Source organism: Hylobates moloch, unplaced genomic scaffold, assembly GCF_009828535.3.
Source record: "Hylobates moloch isolate HMO894 unplaced genomic scaffold, HMol_V3 SCAFFOLD_1, whole genome shotgun sequence".
NCBI classification, from domain to species: domain Eukaryota; kingdom Metazoa; phylum Chordata; class Mammalia; order Primates; family Hylobatidae; genus Hylobates; species Hylobates moloch.
Genome location: NW_026652276.1, coordinates 76,385,185 through 76,405,244, shown reverse-complemented (window position 1 = coordinate 76,405,244; position 20,060 = coordinate 76,385,185). Strand labels below are relative to the sequence as shown.

The 20,060-nt window shown below is 33.6% G+C and overlaps 1 protein-coding gene and 1 long non-coding RNA gene across 6 annotated transcripts in view; one reads left to right on the top strand and one right to left on the bottom strand.

The window, feature by feature from the left end:
* LOC116810717 (uncharacterized) overlaps nucleotides 1-20,060 on the top strand; it is a 241,829-nt gene that overhangs the window by 135,429 nt on the left and 86,340 nt on the right. Inside the window, exon 4 of the long non-coding RNA XR_004370360.1 lies at nucleotides 4,833-5,012. This is a non-coding gene — a long non-coding RNA (uncharacterized LOC116810717). The remainder of the gene's footprint in view (nucleotides 1-4,832; nucleotides 5,013-20,060) is intronic.
* Nucleotides 399-20,060, bottom strand: part of SCN9A (sodium voltage-gated channel alpha subunit 9) — a 178,766-nt gene continuing 159,104 nt past the window's right edge. For 3 of the 5 annotated variants that reach the window (XM_032755526.2, XM_032755530.2, XM_032755531.2), the window contains exons 25-27: nucleotides 9,231-9,335; nucleotides 8,826-9,096; nucleotides 3,866-5,058 (exon numbers count right to left, since the gene is read on the bottom strand). In XM_032755526.2, coding sequence (XP_032611417.1) covers nucleotides 3,866-5,058; nucleotides 8,826-9,096; nucleotides 9,231-9,335 — 1,569 coding nt within the window. Of the gene's footprint in view, nucleotides 5,059-8,825; nucleotides 9,097-9,230; nucleotides 9,336-20,060 lie in introns of all 5 variants that reach the window. The other 2 variants (XM_032755528.1, XM_032755524.2) reach the window with 1 other exon arrangement.

Genomic DNA, 20,060 nt, shown 5'->3' with positions numbered 1-20,060 from the left:
AAATGTAAGAATCCAGGCTACTTCTGTGTCATACAGGAACAATGCAGTCTCCATGAACCAAAGCTCTTAGCCGTTATGTATGCTACACCACCTCTTAATGCTATTACACAAAAATGTATACATCGCTGTGTGGCTAGATGTTTGCACATTTTTGCTTCCTGTCTCAATTTTCTCCCTTTGCACAAACCTTGATGTGGATTTCAAGAAATTACTTTGGAACTCTAGATTCTTTGTCCTTGTCTTTGTTTCCCGGGAACACTTCTTATGCAGGACGTTTGAAGCTGTCCTTCTTTCAGTGAAAAGGAAAAAGCTATCAGTTGCTGCAACTTATTTAGATATGCACTGACTTTACCCACCTATGGTTATTCTCACTGAAACAGAAAATACATGTAAACATAATTTTGTATAACTTTTATTCTTAGATTATATTACAACGTGTCAGTCTCAAGTATAACTACAATATAATTTATGACAAACTCAAATGTTTTGAGCATTCATAGATCTATGAAATTTGTAAAGAATCCTATGTAAACAGCTTTATTATATTCATGGCTATTTATTTATTTTCGTGAAGCAATTCTTGATTGTTTTCCTCAAGAAGATAATAACATAATAAACCACAGATATTTTTTTAAAAAGTGGTGGCCTTTATACATAGGTCCTAAACCCAGGCCAATTCCCTGGCCATCCTAATTTAGTTGGCCCTTCTTTCAGCACTTCTATTAACATTTCTCTGAAATAGCTATTTAGAACTTCTTTATTTACATATGCATTTTATTTTCACTCTTTTTAATAAAGCTATCAAAATTTTATAAAATCATGCTAAATATTTTGGGTTGCAATGTTCAACAATCAGCATTTAAAAACAGCTCACAAGTCACCCAAATCTTTTGCAAACTAGGTAACTATCAAAAAGCTAAAATTAGATTCTCTAATTTTCGTCCGAAAGATTTGTGTTCAAACCTATTTGGGGCATGGTGGCTCATGCCTGTAACCCCAGCATGTTGGCAGGTCATGGTGGTAGGAACACTTGAAGCCAGGAGTTTGAGACTAGCCTGGGCAACATAGCAAGACCCCTTATCTACAAAAATTTAAATATTAGCCGGGCATGGTGGCATGTACTTGTAGTCTTAGCTACTTGGGAGGCTGAAGCAGGAGGGTTGCTTGAGCCCAGAGTTGAGGCTGCAGAGAGCTATGATCATGCCGCTGCACTCTAGCCTGGGTGACAGAGTGAGACCTGGTCACTTAAAAAAGGTTTTTGGAAAACCTGTTTGCTTCCATTTTATTCTAAGTTAAATTCTTCAGTGTAACTGCAATTCTGTATTGTTGGGTGTAATAAGTTCAGTGATTATAAAATTTAAATATTAATACTACAGTGCCTTCTGAAGGGTGAAACCATCAGTACAAACAGTAATCCACATGGAAAGAGAAGTCTAATTTTACTTCAAGCTTATACTTAATAAGCTCTTTCTTCCAAATATTATTTTTAATTGATTAAAAAGTCACAAGTAGACATTCCTGAAACAAACATAAATATATATAAAACTTAACCATGTTATTTTTAAAAAAATCATAGTTCATGAAATAGGAAAAAGAACAACTTTATATATATTTTTGAAATGCTAAGAAGAAATTGTGTTAACAAACCAATTGCCCATATTTTTTATTTTACATAAAAACAAGGCAGTGTAAAAACATTAATAGAAAATTACACACGAACTTGTCAAACATCTTCTCTTACTACATTATATAAGTATTCATAATGCAGTTATATTTGTGAGTTTGAAATAATGGTAGATTGAATTCAAATTTAAGGTGATGTTAAATTCTTAATTGAATGTATTTAAAAATCTGATGAATGTAATATATTTTGTATAGGTCACTACTTAAATTATCAAAACCTATTTCCAATAGGCTTGGTAGGTATGTGATAAGATGATCTATATGGTCTCGGAAAACACTGAATGGTGTCTTTCATATTAAATTAAAAAGTGGTTCAAATAGCCTAAGATGAATGAATCTAAGATGGTATAAAGAATCTTTAGCCCTAGATTGAGTTTTATACGTACATTAGAACAAATGTCTCAAAGTAATAATGGATGTTGTAAAATATATCACAATTTTAAAAACATTCTAGACTTCTGATCTCATTCTGTAACCATAATTCTTTGTTTCTATAGGTACGTTTAAATCCTTTCTTTTTAAGTTGCCAGAACAACAGAAAATACGTGCTTTAAACATTTATTATTTTTTTAAATATGAAAAGCAAATTAGTGAAAGTTGTTTTATATATTTGCTTCAAAACCTCCCACAAAAATCTTCTAAATAAAACTATGTTCTACCTGTGCAGCTCAATTTTTGCCTGTGCATGAATAACTTTATAGAAGAAAGATCTCATATTCCTGATATAAACTCATGAAAAAAAGCATTATGGTTATTTCTTTTCAAATTACTATTAATAGGTGTTTTCAAAAAACTAGATGTCTACAGCTAATGCAAAATGAATATGTGCTTGATAAATAGAAGCCCATGGTACTGTGTTGATTAAGGCAAAATATATTTCATATCATAGAATTTTAAGGAGAAGGTGACATCTTCCTCATTGTATACATTGAAGTATATCCAAAAGATTACTTCCATAATTTAGGAAAGTAAGTTGGTGGCAAGAGAGCAAGTTGGCAAGAATCCCTATTTCAATGCTTTTTTATTCATACTAAACACATATCTTGTTGAAAGTCTGTCATATTACATGATTTGAAAGCTTGCCAAACACAGGATTGTATATAAGTGATGCAATAAATACCATGCCCAAGTTATTATCTGCTCAAATATGTACCATGGTCAAACAACTAACTGCATATCAGGAAGGATTTCATCAACTTTGCTTACAGCAAAAGGATGACTAAACAATACTGCATAAGAAAGCAGGAAAATTTGACAAAAGAGTTTAAGGGACTATTATCAGTATTTTGGGCAGCACAGTCAAATGTTAGGCTATATAAATAATAGCAAATAGAACTTCTGTCAATTACTTTTTTTCTCAGTTATCTTTATTTTTTGAGGAGTGTAATATGTACTTAGAATAATTTTTCAAGTTCTGTGGTTATTCTATGAACAAAAAGGGATATGAAAGAAGAAAGGCTATGAAACACAATACTCTAAAGGTAAGTCTTACCTTGTTGGCATGTGAGTCAAGATGAATGAAAAACATTTGTAGAAATGAATAGCCTACATATATTTTTAATCCCATGGCATTTTATAGGCACATATAAATTGGTTCTGATGCAATGTAGAATAAATTTAAGCACCTCAAAATATAGAATAACCTCTGTACATTGATAAAAAGTCAAGCTCCCTAATAATGCATTTTAACTAAACATTCATAACTAATGTCCATTACTTCTATCAAGCATTTCATTGCAAAGCCAAGGCAAAATACTTTTGTTGATTTCCAAATAATAGATAAATAACAGATTTTTCTGTGTGTGTGTGTGTGTGTGTGTGTGTGTTGTTTATTTACATGGGAAACATGACTAATTACAATCCTGTGAAAACATGACAAGGCAGATGTAAAAGTTTTCTATGTGGTCTTCTGATTTATTAAAGACCAAAAAACTGAATCACCTTTGTATGCTATAATCAATAATTCCTACAGAGTTCTCTTGCGATTCTTAAAGAATCACCAGTGCAAAAATAACCATCTGCTAATGCTGCCCACCTTTCTTAGGAAATCAGAGTTAGTGACTGCACTGCCTTTGAGAATATTTTGATAAAAAGGATTTTGGCATAGACCTCCTCAAAAGAATTTTATTAACACAAATAAATCACTTTCACAGGCTGTAAACAATATATCAAAAATGAAGCTCTATTTTTTGCTTTCCTTGCTGTCTTTCCCTTTGTCTTCCTTTTCTGTTCTGTCTTGTTCATATTTCTCTTTGTCTGGCTTTGTTACACTATCATATGAAGGTGGAGAGGTGGTGGATGAAGTGGCATCTGTTTTTTCTGGACTTGAGTTCTCATTAACATTATCAAAAGCCATATCTTTTTTATTGAGTAAATCATCATCTCTGTCTCCATCTTTTATGTATATACTTGATATATTTTTGACATTTTGCCTTAAGCGGTAACGTCTATAAGCACGCTGAATGACAGTAGCAGACACATCCTCTTGTTTCCGTTTTAGTGTGGTTGTGATGGGTTCATAGGACACTTTGGAAGGATTTGCAGACATGAACCTTTCTTCCATCTGTGAACGAAGAGAATCCATCTCCCCACTCTCACCCAAAACACGCTTTGTAAAAGCAAATAAGATGTCAAGACAATGGATCCGGTCACCACTGACCACGGGTAGATCCATGGCAATGAGCTGGACTTTGTTGGGTTTTGCTATGAGAAGAGGAGGATCCAGGGCAGCTGCAAAATCAGAGAGCTTGTTATATTCTATAAACTGAGTTGCATCTGGATCAAACTTCTCCCAAACTTCATAGAACATCTCAAAGTCATCCTCACTCAGAGGTTCAGTACTTTCTTCAGTGGCAACACTAAAATTCTCCAGTATGACTGCAATGTACATGTTCACCACAACCAGGAAGGATATGATGATATAACTAACAAAGTAGAATATTCCAACAGATGGGTTACCACAGTCTCCTTCAACTGAACTTCCAGGATGAACTTTTTTTGGGTCACAGTCGGGTGGCTTACTGTTAAGAATAGGTGCTAGCAATCCATCCCAGCCAGCAGAGGTTGTAATTTGGAACAGGCAAATCATACTGTTGCCAAAGGTCTCAAAATTGAACATGTCATTAATTCCATCTTCCTTTTTAACATAGGCAAAGTTGGACATTCCAAAGATGGCGTAGATGAACATGACCAGGAAGAGCAGGAGGCCGATATTAAACAACGCAGGAAGGGACATCATCAAAGCAAAGAGCAGCGTGCGGATCCCCTTTGCTCCTTTGACTAGACGTAGGATTCGGCCAATCCTGGCAAGACGGATCACTCGGAACAGGGTAGGGGACACAAAATACGTTTCAATCAAATCAGCTAGAAACATACCTGTATGTGGAGGAAAATAATAGAAATAAAATATTTAAATATGTATGCTACCTAAAATGATGACTCTAAACAGTTTTATCTGTCAACTCATTTCTTATGAATTCAAGACAGTTATTTTATACTGAATGCAATTACCTAAAAAAGGATTAAGAAATTCCAAAGAAAAATGACTAACATTACCATTGTGACATTTTCTCCTTTTTACTAAGTTCATGGGCCATTTTTTTCCTCCATAATAGTGTTTTAAATTTTAAGACTAATACCTACTCACATAGAAAATTCAAGCAATATCACTAAATGCTAAAAAGAAAATATAAATCACCTGAAATGTCAACAACAGTAACTATTATCAATATTTTTTTGAGTATCACTTCAGACATTTTTCTGTGCAAGCACATGTACACACACAAACAAATGTATTCATGTTATATAAGCTTTTTTTGTAACCTATTTATTTATTTATTTTTCAAGACAGAGTCTCTCTCTGTCGCCAAAGCTGGAGTGCAGTGGCGTGATCTTGGCTCACTGCAATCTCCGCATCCCGGGATCAAATGATTCTCCAGCCTCAGCCTCCAGAGTAGCTGGGACTACAGGCATGCGCCACCACACCTGGTTAATTTTTGTATTTTTGGTAGGGACGGGTTTCACCATGTTGGCCAGGCTGGTCTCAAACTTCTGACTTCAAGTGATTTTGCCCACCTCGGCCTCCCAGTGTGCTGGGATTATAGGCGTGAGCCACGGTGCCCAGCCTGTAACCTATTTTAATTACTTTATATGTCATGGAGATAGTTTCATAAAAATGACAACAAAATAATTTATTATAGTGGTATAATGTTCTCTCAAAATAACCACAAATCGAAAACTAGCATTTATACTGTTTTCATTTTTGTTACTGAAATGAATATCTAAATAGGTATGTTCTCCTAATTGCATGAGTACTTTTTAATAATATATTAATAGAACTTGGGTCAACAGTATATATATATTTATACATATACACACAAATACTATATATACACACATACTATATATATACACACATACTATATATACTATATATAGTATATGGTATGTATACACTATATATAGTATATACTATATATAGTATATAGTATGTATACACTATACATAGTATTTAGTATGTATACACTATATATAGTATATAGTATGTATACACTATAGTATATACTACATATAGTATATAGTATGTATACACTGTATGTAGTATATAGTATGTGTATAGTGTATATATATAGTATATAGTATGTATATGGAGTATATAGTATGTGTATACTATATAGAGTATACAGTATGTGTGTACTATATATAGTATATAGTATGTGTGTACTATAAATACAGTATATAGTATGTGTGTACTATATATAGTATATAGTATGTGTGTACTATATAGTATATAGTATGTGTGTACTATATATATAGTATATAGTATGTGTGTACTATATATAGTATATAGTATGTGTATATATTGTGTGTGTGTGTGTGTATATATATATATATATATATACACACACTATATAGCTGAACCTGTCTCCAGAAAGCCTGTACTAATTAACATTTCTAATGGCAGTATATGATAGTGCTCATACCTTACACGTTCACCAGTATTGAATACTACCATTCTTCTTTATAGTTTTTTACCAAAAAATTTTCATGACATTTGAAAACATCTACTATTGTAATTTATTTGCATTTTTTGTGAAAATAATCCACAATTTTCCTTGTGTTTTGTTATTTTGTATCCTTATTGGTTATTTTTAGCTTCTGTTTTTGGCTTAGTCTGGTATTTGCCCATGTGTCTATTGGGATTTTTACTATATTCTTATTAATTTATAAGAACAATTTTCTATTTAAAGTATTGATCCTTTCTTGGCCTTAACTGTTACATAAACATTTCCCCTATTTTTTGTCTTTCAACCTTTTATTTATGATGATTTTTTCCCTAAAGAATATTTTGTTTTTTTGTGCAGTCATTTCTTCTTCATTTTTTTTTTTGCTTTACAAATTTGTGTTATGAATAGAAAGGACTATAAGAGTATATGGTTATGTCTATTTCCACACATTTCCTACTAGAATCTTTTTTTTAACTTTAGATTTTGATTCATGTGATCTTTTCACTCAGTAAATTGGTAATTATACATTAAAGTTTAATTTGGACTCTCTTCAAACCCATTGAGCTTTTATATTTGAACAGTTTTACTTAACATCAATCTTACGAGTCTTAATATTTTGCAGAGTAAGCCACCTCTTGTCACCCTAACTTTCTTCCAGATGAATTTAGAATCATTTAGACTTATATTGTTATTGTCTATTTATTACCCCCACTACATAAAAAGACTCATTGATATTTTCCTTGAATTTATAGATTAATAAATTTAAAAAGTCTTAATTACAATGAAAGAAGCTTATCTAAGTACATGATAATCCTTTCAATTATTTCAGCTTTCTTTTATATCCTAAAGTTTTCTTCAGAAGTCTCATATGATAAAGTTATTATTAGATAATTTACTTTATTTTTATTACAATTGTGAATCAGATTTTCTAATTTTTTTATGTATAAGATAATTATTAGTGTTAGTACATGTAATTTAAAATTTGTACCTTTTGAACTCTAATTGAATTTTAGTTGGTTCTCTTTCATTATATGAAGAAGGTCATTACATGAGGATTTCTTTCATTATATGAAGAAGGTCATTATATTAAGGATCATTTGCTCCATTGTTTGTATATCTGTACCTCTTTGTTTTCTTATCTAACTGCATTGGCCAGCACTACTAAAAACAGGGATGATACAGGCACACTCTTTTTTTTTTTTTTCCTGACTTAATAGGAATACTTTCAGAATTATTTTTGTTAGTCTGAAATTCTCACCTAAATTTTAATTCATTTTCTTATATCAATTTTGGTACGACTTCTGGCGATAATATGCTTTTCCAAAAATATTGATTTTAAATGCTTACTCTGTTATGTGGCACTTAATTTTATGATTCTAAGTCATGCAACCTTGAACCTTTTCAGATTGATAACCTGTTGATTAAATTTATAGTAAATAATCTCTATAATCTCTATTAAAAGTTTATAATTCTAAAAAGAAATACAATCCTAAAATACTTTGCAAGATATGTGAAAATAACAACAAAAAAACCAAGAAGATAGAAAAACAACCATGACAATGAATGTTTAGGAAATATAAAATCATGTGCTGTTATTCACAGACATGACCATGGCTGGTTGAAGAATAATTGGCATTTTATACACTTGTGAAGTATTAAGCCTTAAAAAATAAAACTGACATTTCTAGAGACCTTAACCTCACTTTAAATTCTGGAAGAATTTTCACAAATTCACAGATATTCTGGCTATTAATATTATCATTAATCAAATGACAAGTCTCACGTGCTAAAAACAGAAGTTATTTCAGATTCAACATTGGTTTTTTCAAGACACAGCTATATATAAACACGGTAACTAGCTTTGCAAAGGTAATATTGGAAACTAAATATCAACAAGTATAATTTCCTTCTAACAGATAGAAATATTTGGCTTTGGGGCCTGTAGTGTAAACCCAGAAACACTGTAGTATGAGAGACAGATATTTTTGTTTTGCTTTTTAGGATTTTTTCATTCTTTCATTATACTGACTTACTCAAGAGTAAATTTGCATTCAAGAATTCAGAATATACTTCCTTGAGCATAAGTGAAGTTTAGCTTTACTCAAAAAATAAAATCTGAATAATAAATATTCTTACCTACAATGGAGATAATCACAACCACAAAATCAAAAATATTCCATCCTACAGTGAAGTAGTAGTGTCTGAGGGAGATCAATTTTAGCACACATTCTCCAGTGAAAAGGATTATAAAAACCACATTTATCCAATATAAAACTTCAGTCATATGTTGACTTTGACCCTCCTTTTCTACCATCATGGTTATCATGTTGAGACAGATAAGAACCATGATACTAATATCAAATGCTTGATTTGTCACTAGGTCAAATATACATCCTTGGATTTTGTTCTGCAAAGAAACGAGAATAATATTGAATGCAGAGTAAATTTTTCAAGTAGTATCTAGAAATTAAAGATGTGCATTAAAAATGAATTAGAAATAATTTGAAAATCTATATGCTAAAGATACATATATTTTTTTACCCCTGGTCGAGGAATTGGCTTTTGTGGCTTCTTGGACCCCAGCTTTTTCATTGCATTATAGTATTTCTTCTGTTCTTCTGTCATAAAGATGTCTTGACCTCCAAGGTAAAGAAACAAAAAATAAATGTAGTTAAAACCAGAATCATTGTCTACATCTTTCTACAGATCACTAAGATAGGTTAAAATGTGTTAATATAGAAATAAAATATATTTTATTATGTTCATGATAGCTATACATAAAATATATCTTAAATAATTACATATGTGTAGAAACATGGGTCTCCAAACACAGTTAAATGTGCATATATAAATATTTGTATTACATATAATAAAGAGTGCCTCAATTTTCTTTTGGTGTGCTAATCAGTGTTGTTTTAAACTATGTACTTGTATCTTTTTTATCTGCTAGCTCTCTTACTGTGACTTTTATTGCTAAGAAAAGTTGTAAGAATTAAAAGTAATGAATATCTTCTTTGATGATTTGGCTAATATTTAGAACTTTTATAAAGAATAGGGAGCCAAATCATGAGTGAACTCCCATTCACAATTACTACAAAGAGAATAAAATACCTACGAATCCAACTTACAAGGGATGTGAAGGACCTCTTCAAGGAGAACTACAAACCACTGCTCAGTGAAATAAAAGAGGGCACAAACAAATGGAAGAATATTCCATGCTCATGGATAGGAAGAATCAATATCATGAAAATGGCATTACTGCCCAAGGTAATTTATAAATTCAATGCTATCCCCATCAAGCTACCACTGACTTTCTTCACAGAATTGGAAAAAACTACTTTAAAGTTCATATGGAACCAAAAAAGAGCCTGTATAGCCAAGATAATCCTAAGCAAAAAGAACAAAGCCGGAGGCATCACCCTACCTGACTTCAAACTATACTACAAGGCTACAGTAACCAAAATAGCATGGTGCTGGTACCAAAACAGATATATACACCAATAGAACAGAACAGAGGCCTCAGAAATAACACCACACATCTGCAACCATCTGATCCTTGACAAACCTGACAAAAACAAGCAACGGGAAAGGCTTCCCTATTTAATAAATGGTGCTGGGAAAACTGCCTAGCCATATGTAGAAAGTTGAAACTGGATCCCTTCCTTACACCTTATACAAAAATTAACTCAAGATGGAATAAAGACTTAAATGTAAGACCTAAAACCATAAAAACCCTAGAAGAAACTCTAGGCAATACCATTCAGGACATAGGCATGGGCAAAGACTTCATGACTAAAACACCAAAAGCAATGGCAACAAAAGCCAAAACAGACAAACAGGATCTAATTAAACTAAAAAGCTTCTGCACAGCAAAAGAAACTATCATCAGAGTGAACAGACAACCTACAGAACGGGAGAAAATTTTTGCAATCTATCCATCTGACAAAGGGCTAATATCCAGAATCTACGAAGGACTTAAACAAATTTACAAGAAAAAAACAACTCCATCAAAAAGTGGGCAAAGGATATGAACAGGCACTTCTCAAAAGAAGACATTTACGCAGCCAACAGACATGAAAAAATAACACCACACATCTGCAACCATCTGATCCTTGACAAACCTGACAAAAACAAGCAATGGGAAAGGCTTCCCTATTTAATAAATGGTGCTGGGAAAACTGGCACATCATCACTGGTCATCAGAGAAACACAAAACCACAATGAGATACCATCTCATGCCAATTAGAATGGCAATCACTAAAAAGTCAGGAAACAACAGATGTTGGAGAGGATGTGGAGAAATAGCAACGCTTTTACACTGTTGGTGAGAGTGTAAATTAGTTCAACCATTGTGGAAGACAGTGTGATGATTCCTCAAGGATCTAGAACTAGAAATACCATTTGACCCAGCAATCTCATTACTGGGTATATACCCAAAGGATTATAAATCATGCTACTATAAAGACACACGCATACATATATTTATTGCAGCACTATTCACAATAGCAAAGACTTGGAACCAACCAAAATGTCCATCGATAATGGACTGGATAAAGAAAATGTGGCATATATACAGCATGGAATACTATGCAGCCATAATAAAGGATGAGTTCATGTCCTTTGCAGGGACATGCATGAAGCTGGAAACCATCATTCTCAGCAAAATATCACAAGGACGGAAAGCCAAACTCTGCATGTTCTCACTCATAAGTGGGAGTTGAACAATGAGAACACATGGACACAGGGAGGGGAACATCACACACCGGGGCCTGTTAGGGGGTGGGGAGCTTTGAGAGGGATTACGTTAGGAGAAATACCTAATGTAAATGATTCATTGGTGCAGCAAACCAACATGGTACGTGTATACCTATGTAACAAACCTGCATGTTGTGCACATGTACCCTAGAACTTAAAGTATAATAATAAAAAAAGAATAGGGGCTACATACAATAACCAAAATTGTATTAATTTTATATTCATTTTAATATACCCTTATTCCTTTACAGAAAAAATGAATACAAACTAAAACGATAATATACATTTCTATATCTCTATTTGAAGAAACTCTTTGACTACCTTTTTAATTCTAAATAAAGGATTTCAACATAAACACTTTATTGGATGTCAACATTATGTTTGATAGATTTCTAGGTACTGAGGAAGTTATCAATTATCAGACCCAAACTGAAGGAGTTTCCAATTGATTATGTAAAGAAAATATAACTTTTAAAATTCAACAGTAAATAACATAACATCTAAATGAGGTTTTTGACTGGAAAAGCCTAAATCTTACAAAGGAGGCTAGAAGCTTCAGTTGCTCCCTTTGTTCTCTGCTAATTTCTTAAGTTAGCTGTAAGTTTTACAGATTTATGTATATTCTACATTAGTCTATAATTTCACCTTTTTTAGTCACAGCATAAATTAGTATAATCCATATAATTAAGCATTTATTTTCAAGGATTTATAGTTCTGAGATCATTACTTAACTTGTAGGGTGCTGGAGTTAAAGATGACCTGGTTATGGTTTCCCTTTACTCTCTTGGATTTGGTAATATTCAGCTTCTTCTTATTTACTTATTTTTTAATTGTTTGCTGTTGAATGGGAAGCTTCCCATTATATTGAATTTTCTTATTCATCAAATACCTAATGTTAACCAGACTTCCCTTTCTGCCTTAGAGTGCTTTTGTTGTTGTTGTTGTTGTTTTTGATGAAGTCTTGCTCTGAGGCACAGGCTGGAGTGCAGTGCCACCATCTTGGCTCACTGCAACATCCACCTCCTGGGTTCAAGTAATTCTCATGTCTCAGCCTCCCAAGTAGCTGGGATTACAGGTGTATGCCACCACATCAGGCTAATTTTTGTATTTTTAGTAGAGACAGGGTTTTGCCATGTTGGCTGGTCTGGTTTTGAACTCCTGGCCTCAAGTGATCTGCCAGCCTTGGCCTCCCAAAGTGCTGGGATTACAGGCGTGAGCCACCATATCTGGCCACCTTAGAGTGTTTTAATTCAGCTTTCCTCTATTTAATATGCAGTCTTTATGTAATTTTCATATTCATCTCACCTACTAGCAAGGCATGAGAGAGAGAGACTTCATGTCAATGTCAAGAGAAGCCCAGATCCTTTATTGTTCATTAATGGGGACTGAATATTACAGCATGCCAAGAACTTAACAGAAGAAGCTGGAGAAAAACTGAGGAGAAAACTTCAACTTCGAGGAGAAAATCGAACTAATAGATTTTGTTTTCCCCTAATGATACCTAGTTTTCGATATGATGAAGAATGGGATAAAACTAATATGAAATTATGAATTACTTCAATAGAGAAACTTGTGTGGGTATTTTGTTTTCCTATAGCTTATTTAGGCCTTGTGCAAAATGTACCCCTTTGAAACCTAGGTGGAAGGAATTCTGTAAGTCAGGCTAATTTTTTTGTTACAATCTACATTGAGGCTGTATTACACAGTAATAAAGACTTCACTTCTGGTGTCAGATCATCTTTGTTCAAGTCCTTTCTTTTGTCCTTGGGGAAGTTTCTTAATTCTTTAAGTAAAACCACCTCATCATTATAAGAGTAGTTACTGCATTTGTGTTTGCTGAGAAGATAAATTGAGGTCATGCATGAAGAATAGTTAGCATAATATCTGGCACATGGTAAATCTTCATTAAATTTTAGTTACTATTACTGTTGTTGTTATTAACCTTCCGATAAGATTAATGAAATGGGGTTATTGTTAAAATTTACTCCATAGTTGCTCAAATATGTAATTATAAATTTGTATAACTATATCATGTAATCTTCCTTTTTATAACAAACTTATTAATGACTTTTGTTCTAACAGTCAGTAGTATGTTTTAGATTATTAAAAACTAATTTCACATGAAATCATTAGAGGTGAAAAAAGTACTTATGAGGATGATGAATAGTTGGAAAAACTAGTAAAATAGGGTTGGTTATCAGAAAGAGGCATGGGTAGTTGACAGAGCCATAAGCTTTGATCAAATTATTGAAGTTAAAAAGCAGTAAGTGGAAACACTGCATTGTGGAAAAGATATGGGCTTGCAAATCAAACAGGCATTTCAATCATAACTGTGCCTGTATCCTGTTACTTGGTTTGAAACAATTTATCCATCCTTTCTAGGGGCTAATTTATTCATTTGCATCAATATACCACTTTCAAGGGAGAGAGCGAAGTGGAGCATATCAAACGTCCTTGCTGTTCAGTGTGCTGCACTAGGGTCCAGTTTCACTCTTGCCTCATATGGAGCACTGAAAGAACCAGTATGATTAGAACAATTGATACAGCTACAAACATAGGAAAAGGGGAAGGTAGATTAGCTGTTTGAGAGACTCTCAGTATCTCTAGCCAGGCTGATTGGCAAAGGTCTTTCCCTGTCAAAGTCAGTTCATAAATCCTGGTGGCTGTTTTGTGTCATTTGTGACATTGTGTTGGATGGCTGACAGGTGGCTATTCTTCCAATGCACAGACACCAATGCAAAGCACAAGGAAGACAAAGAATTAGGGAAACAACAAAAAGGGATAAAAGAAATCCACAGTTACTGACCCTAAAGAAATAGAGATTTATAAATTGCCTAAAAAAGAATTCAAAATAATCCTAATTCATTAGGATAATAATCCTAATTATCCTAATGAAGTTTAGCAAAGTACCAGAGAACAGAGACAGACAACTAAACAAAATCAGGAAAATGATACGTGAACACAATGAGGATATCAATGAAGGGACAGAAACTACACACACACAAAAATAAAAGTCAAATATCAATGAAAACTCTGGAATTGAAGAATACAATAACTGAACTAAAAAACTCCCTAGAGCGTTCAATAGCAGACTTGATCAAACTGGAGAATCAACAAACCAAGAAAAAGACAAACAATCCCATCAAAAAGTGGGCAAAGGATATGAACAGACACTTCTCAAAAGAAGACATTTATGCAGCTAAAAAACACACGAAAAAATGCTCATCATCACTGGCCATCAGAGAAATGCAAATCAAAACCACAATGAGATACCATCTCATACCAGTTAGAATGGCGATCATTAAAAAGTCAGGAAACAACAGGTGCTGGAGAGGATGTGGAGAAATAGGAACACTTTTACACTGTTGGTTCTAGTTCTAGTTTACACTGTAAACTAGTTCAACCATTGTGGAAGTCAGTGTGGCGATTCCTCAGGGATCTAGAACTAGAAATACCATTTGACCCAGCCATCCCATTACTGGGTATATACCCAGAGGATTATAAATCATGCTGCTATAAAGACACATGCACACGTATGTTTATTGCAGCACTATTCACAATAGCAAAGACTTGGAACCAAGCCAAATGTCCAACAATGATAGACTGGATTAAGAAAATGTGGCACATATACACCATGGAATACTATGCAGCCATAAAAATGATGAGTTCATGTCCTTTGTAGGGACATGGATGAAGCTGGAAACCATCATTCTCAGCAAACTATTGCAAGGACAAAAAACCAAACACCGCATGTTCTCACTCGTAGGTGGAAATTGAACAACGAGAACACATGGACACAGGAAGGGGAACATCACACACTGGGGCCTGTTCTGGGGTGGGGGGAGGGGGGAAGGATAGCATTAGGAGATATACCTAATGTTAAATGATGAGTTAATGGGTGCAGCACACCAACATGGCACATGTATACATATGTAACTAACCTGCATGTTGTGCACATGTACCCTAAAACTTAAAGTATAATAAAAAATAAAAATAAAAAAATAAAAAATAAAATTTAAAAAACCCTCAAAAGATGGACACCAAAAAAAAAAAAAAAAAAGGTAGATCATTTAAAATTATCCAGTCAGTGGAGCAAGAAGAAATAAAAAAGAAAAATGAGTGAAGATTTATGGGACATCATTAAGTGGAGCAATATATACATTATGAAATCACAGAAAGAGAAGACGGGTGTAAAATATTTTTAAAACGGCTAAAATATGTTCAAATTTGGGGAGAGATATGAACATCTAAATTCAGGAAACTCAAATAATCCCAAATAGGACAAATCTAAAGAAGTCTCGGCTGGGCGTGGTGGCTCACACCTGTAATCTCAGCACTTCTGGGGGCTGAGGGGGGTGGATCACCTGAGGTCAGGAGTTCAAGACCAGCCTGGCCAACATGGCAAAACCACATTGCTACCAAAAATTACAAAAATTAGCTGGGCGTGGGGGTGGGTGCCTATAATCCCAGCTACTCAGGAGGCTGAGGCAGAGAGAGTTGCTTGAACCCAGGAGGTGGAAGTTGCAGTGAGCCAAGATCATGCTACTGCACTCCAGCCTGAGCAACACGGCAAAACTCTATCTCGGAAAAAAAGAAAAAAAAGTCTCCACTGGAGACATAATATCATCAAATTGCCAAAAGTGAAAGAGAAGTTTGAAAGCAGCAAGAAAAAACTGAATTGTCCAGATTTCTCAGCAGAAACTTTAAAAGAGCAAATAAAGTGAAAGTATATATTCAAAATACTTAAAGAAAAAAACTGCTGACCAAGAATAATATACCTGGAAAAACTGTCCTTTAGTTAAGGAAGGATAAAAACTTTCTCATACAAACAAATGCTGAGGGAGTTCATCACCACTAGGTTTGTCTTATAGGAAATGCTAAAGTGAGTTCTTCAAGTTGAAACGAAAGCATGGTAAAGAGCAACACAAGAGCATAGGAAAGCACAAATCTCACTAGTAAAGGTAAATACATAGACAAATAGAGAATACTGTAATACTCTAATAGTATTATATAAATCATTTGTAATTCTCATATGAAAGTTAAATGTCAGAATTAAGGATAACTAAAATCACAAAAATTTGTTTGTAGAAACACATTATAAAAAGATGTAAATTGTGACATTTATAACAAAAAGTGTGAGGGAGGTATTAAAAGTGAAGATTTTTGGTATATGATTGAAGTTAAGTTGTTATCAGCTTAAAGTAGACTATTATATTTGTGATTGCCGCATGATAACCACAAGGAAAATCCATGCAAAAATACAGAAATAAAAAAGAGAAATCATAGCACATCACAATAAAATATCAACCAATCACAAAAGAAGACAGTTAAGAGAGAAAGAGACAGAAAAAAGCATTACAAAACAGAAAAATTTAACAAAAAGGCAATAGTAAATCCTTACCTACCAATGATTATTTCAAATACAAATGGATTAAACTTCCCAATCAAAAGACCTACGATGGCTGCATAGATTTATGAAAACAACATCCAGTTATATGCTGTCTCCAGATACTTGTTTCAGATTTAAGAAAACATAGTTTGAAAGTTAATTGATAAGAAAGATAGATTTTGTAGAATGGTAACCAAAAGAGAACAATGGGGCTATACAGTTGTCCTTTAGTATCTACAGGGTCATGGTTCCAGAACCCCAAGGGACACCAAAATTGAGGAAGCTTAAGTCCCACAGTCAGCCCTGCAGGACCCGTGGATAAAAAAATTTGACCCTGTGTATCTGTGGATTTCACATTCCATGAATACAGTGTTTTCAATAAGCATTGGCTGAATCTACAGATGTAAAACCCACAGACACAGAGGACACCCTGTAATTATATCAGCCAAAATAGACCTTAAATAAAAAACTGTCACAAGAGACAAAGTAGGTCATAAAATAAAAGAGTTAATTCATCAAGAAGATATAACAATTATAAATATATGTGAATCCATCATCAAAGCATGTAAATACATAAAGCAATCATTGATGGATCTGAAGGGATAAACATGCAGCAACACCATAACAGTAGGATACATCAATACCTGACTTGCAATAATGAACAGAACAGCCAAATATGGAATCTATAAACAAACTGTGGATTTGAACAATGCTATAGACCAAATGGATCACAAACACACACAATATGCTACCCAACAGCATCTTAATACACCATCTTTTCAAGTGCACACAGAATATTCTCAGGATAGATCACATATCAGGTCATGAAGTTAGTTTTGACAACTGTAAGAAGTTTGAAATCATACCAGATATCTTTTATGATCACAATGGAATGAAACTGGAAGTCAGTAATAGAAGGAAAACTGAAAAATTCACAAATATTTGGAAATTAAACAACTCTCTTGAAAAAGCAATGGGTCCAAGAAAAAAATCAATAGGAAAATTTAAAAGTATCTTGAAACAAACAAAAATGAAAGCACAATTTCCAAAGTTTATGAGATGTAGCAAAAGCAGTAATAAAAGCAAATCTTGTAGAGATACATGTCTACATTATAAAAAGATCTCATATAAACAGTATAGATTTACATGTCTAGGAACTAGAAAAAGAACAAACTAAGCCTAACATTAGCAAAAGGAAGGAAATAATAAATATTAGAGCTAAGTAAGTGAAATAGAGAATAGAAAAGCAATAGAAAAAGTCAACAAAACTAAGAGTTGGTTTTTTTGAAAAATAAAATAGACAAATCCTTAGCTAAGACAACTAAGAAAAAATATAGAAGACTCAAATATGTAAAACCAGAAATGAAAGAGGAGAAATTACAACTGATTTTATGGGAATAAGAAGGATCAAAGAGACTACCATGAACAATTATACACCAACAAATTGGATAACTTAGAAGAAATAGGTAAATTCCAAAAATATACAACCTACCAAGACTGAATCATGAGGAAATAGAATAACTGAATAGACAAATTGAAATAATAATAATAACAGTAACTCCCAAAAAAGAAATGTACGGGACCAGATGGCTTCTCTGGAGAAGTCTAGCCAAACTTTTAAAGAAGAATCAACATTAATTCTTCTCAAACTCTCTTAAAACTTTGAAGAGGAAAGAACACTTTGATAGTCATTTTATGGGGCCAGAATTACTCTCATATCAAAGCCAGACAAAGACACTGTAAGAAAATAAAATTACAGCTTTTGAAGGAAGTGACTTCAGCAACATTGTGGAATAGGAGGCTTATGACTATTTTTCTCTCTCACAGACATACCAACTAAACATCTACATACACATGGATCAGTTCTCTCCAGAGAAACCCAGAATCCAGTAGAAAAACTCATACACACCAGAGGACAGAAAATATCCATATCAAAATGGGTAGAAAAAGTGGGAAGACACTCATGCACTAACCCCACCCTGAGCACAGCGCCTTACATTTGGGAATAAAACCAAATTTGCAGCTACTTCCCAAGGGTTGAGAAACTATAGCACACATATAGAACCCAACTTTTTTTTTAATTTGAGGAAATGTATTTATTTCTAGAAAATGCTTTTTCTAGAGTGGAAAGAGAGAAGATATGAACTATATTATAAAATCATCTTCATAATTGCCTTAGTTTTCCATTTTGTAGAACCCAACTTTTATAGTCCCTGACACAGAGCTTGGCTTTTAGATCACCATGCTTGAGGAATGGCAGAGATAAGCCATTGGAGTTTTCTCTCAAGTACAAAAAACAATGGGGGGTTTTGAACTGCCTGAGCACTCTCAGAAGCTTTAATTCCTGGAATCAGACCATCTTCCAACTTCCCCATGGAAACCATTAGGCTGCACGTTTTCCAGCTGCTCCCTGTGGTTCTGGCCTCTTCCAGGACTTGGAAATCTACACAGCAAATGAAGAATAAACCTTCTTCAGCCTAAACAAGAGGAATAACATTCCCCATGCCTTCTTCACTGGCTTCCTCCAGAGACAATCCCAACTCTACAAACTTTCTTTTAAAAGAGATGGAAGGTCTCTACCACCAAGAACAGGAGGGTGGCTTCTTTCCTGGCTTGCTCCTGACATAATTTCTGCAGTCTCTTATTAGAGGAAGGCTTGAACTACACTGTAATCCAATAGATCTAACAGATATTTATAGAACAGTTCATCCAACAGCAACAAAATACATATTCTCAAATCACATGAAACATTCTCCAGGTTAGATCACATGTTAGGCCACAAAACAAGTTTTAACAAATTTAAGAAGATTAAAATCATATCAAGTACCTTTTCTGTTCATGATGACATGAAACTAGAAGTCAATAAGAATAACCTTGAACAACTCATAATTATGTGGAAATTAAACAACATGCTCCTGAACAGCCAATGGGTCAAAAACGAAATTATATGGAAAAACAGAAAATATTTTGGGATCAATGACAATGGAAATACAAGATAATAAATAGTATGGAATGTAGAAAAAGAAGCCCTGAGAGAAAAATTTATAGTAATAAATGCCTACATTAAAGAAAGAAGGAAAATCTCAAATAAACAACCTAATATTACATCTTAGAGATTAGAAAAACAAGAAGAACAAAATACCCCCAAACTTTGCAGAAGGAAGAAAATAACAAAGACAAGGATAGAAATAAACAAAGCAAATACTAAAAAGTTTTTTTTTGAAAAG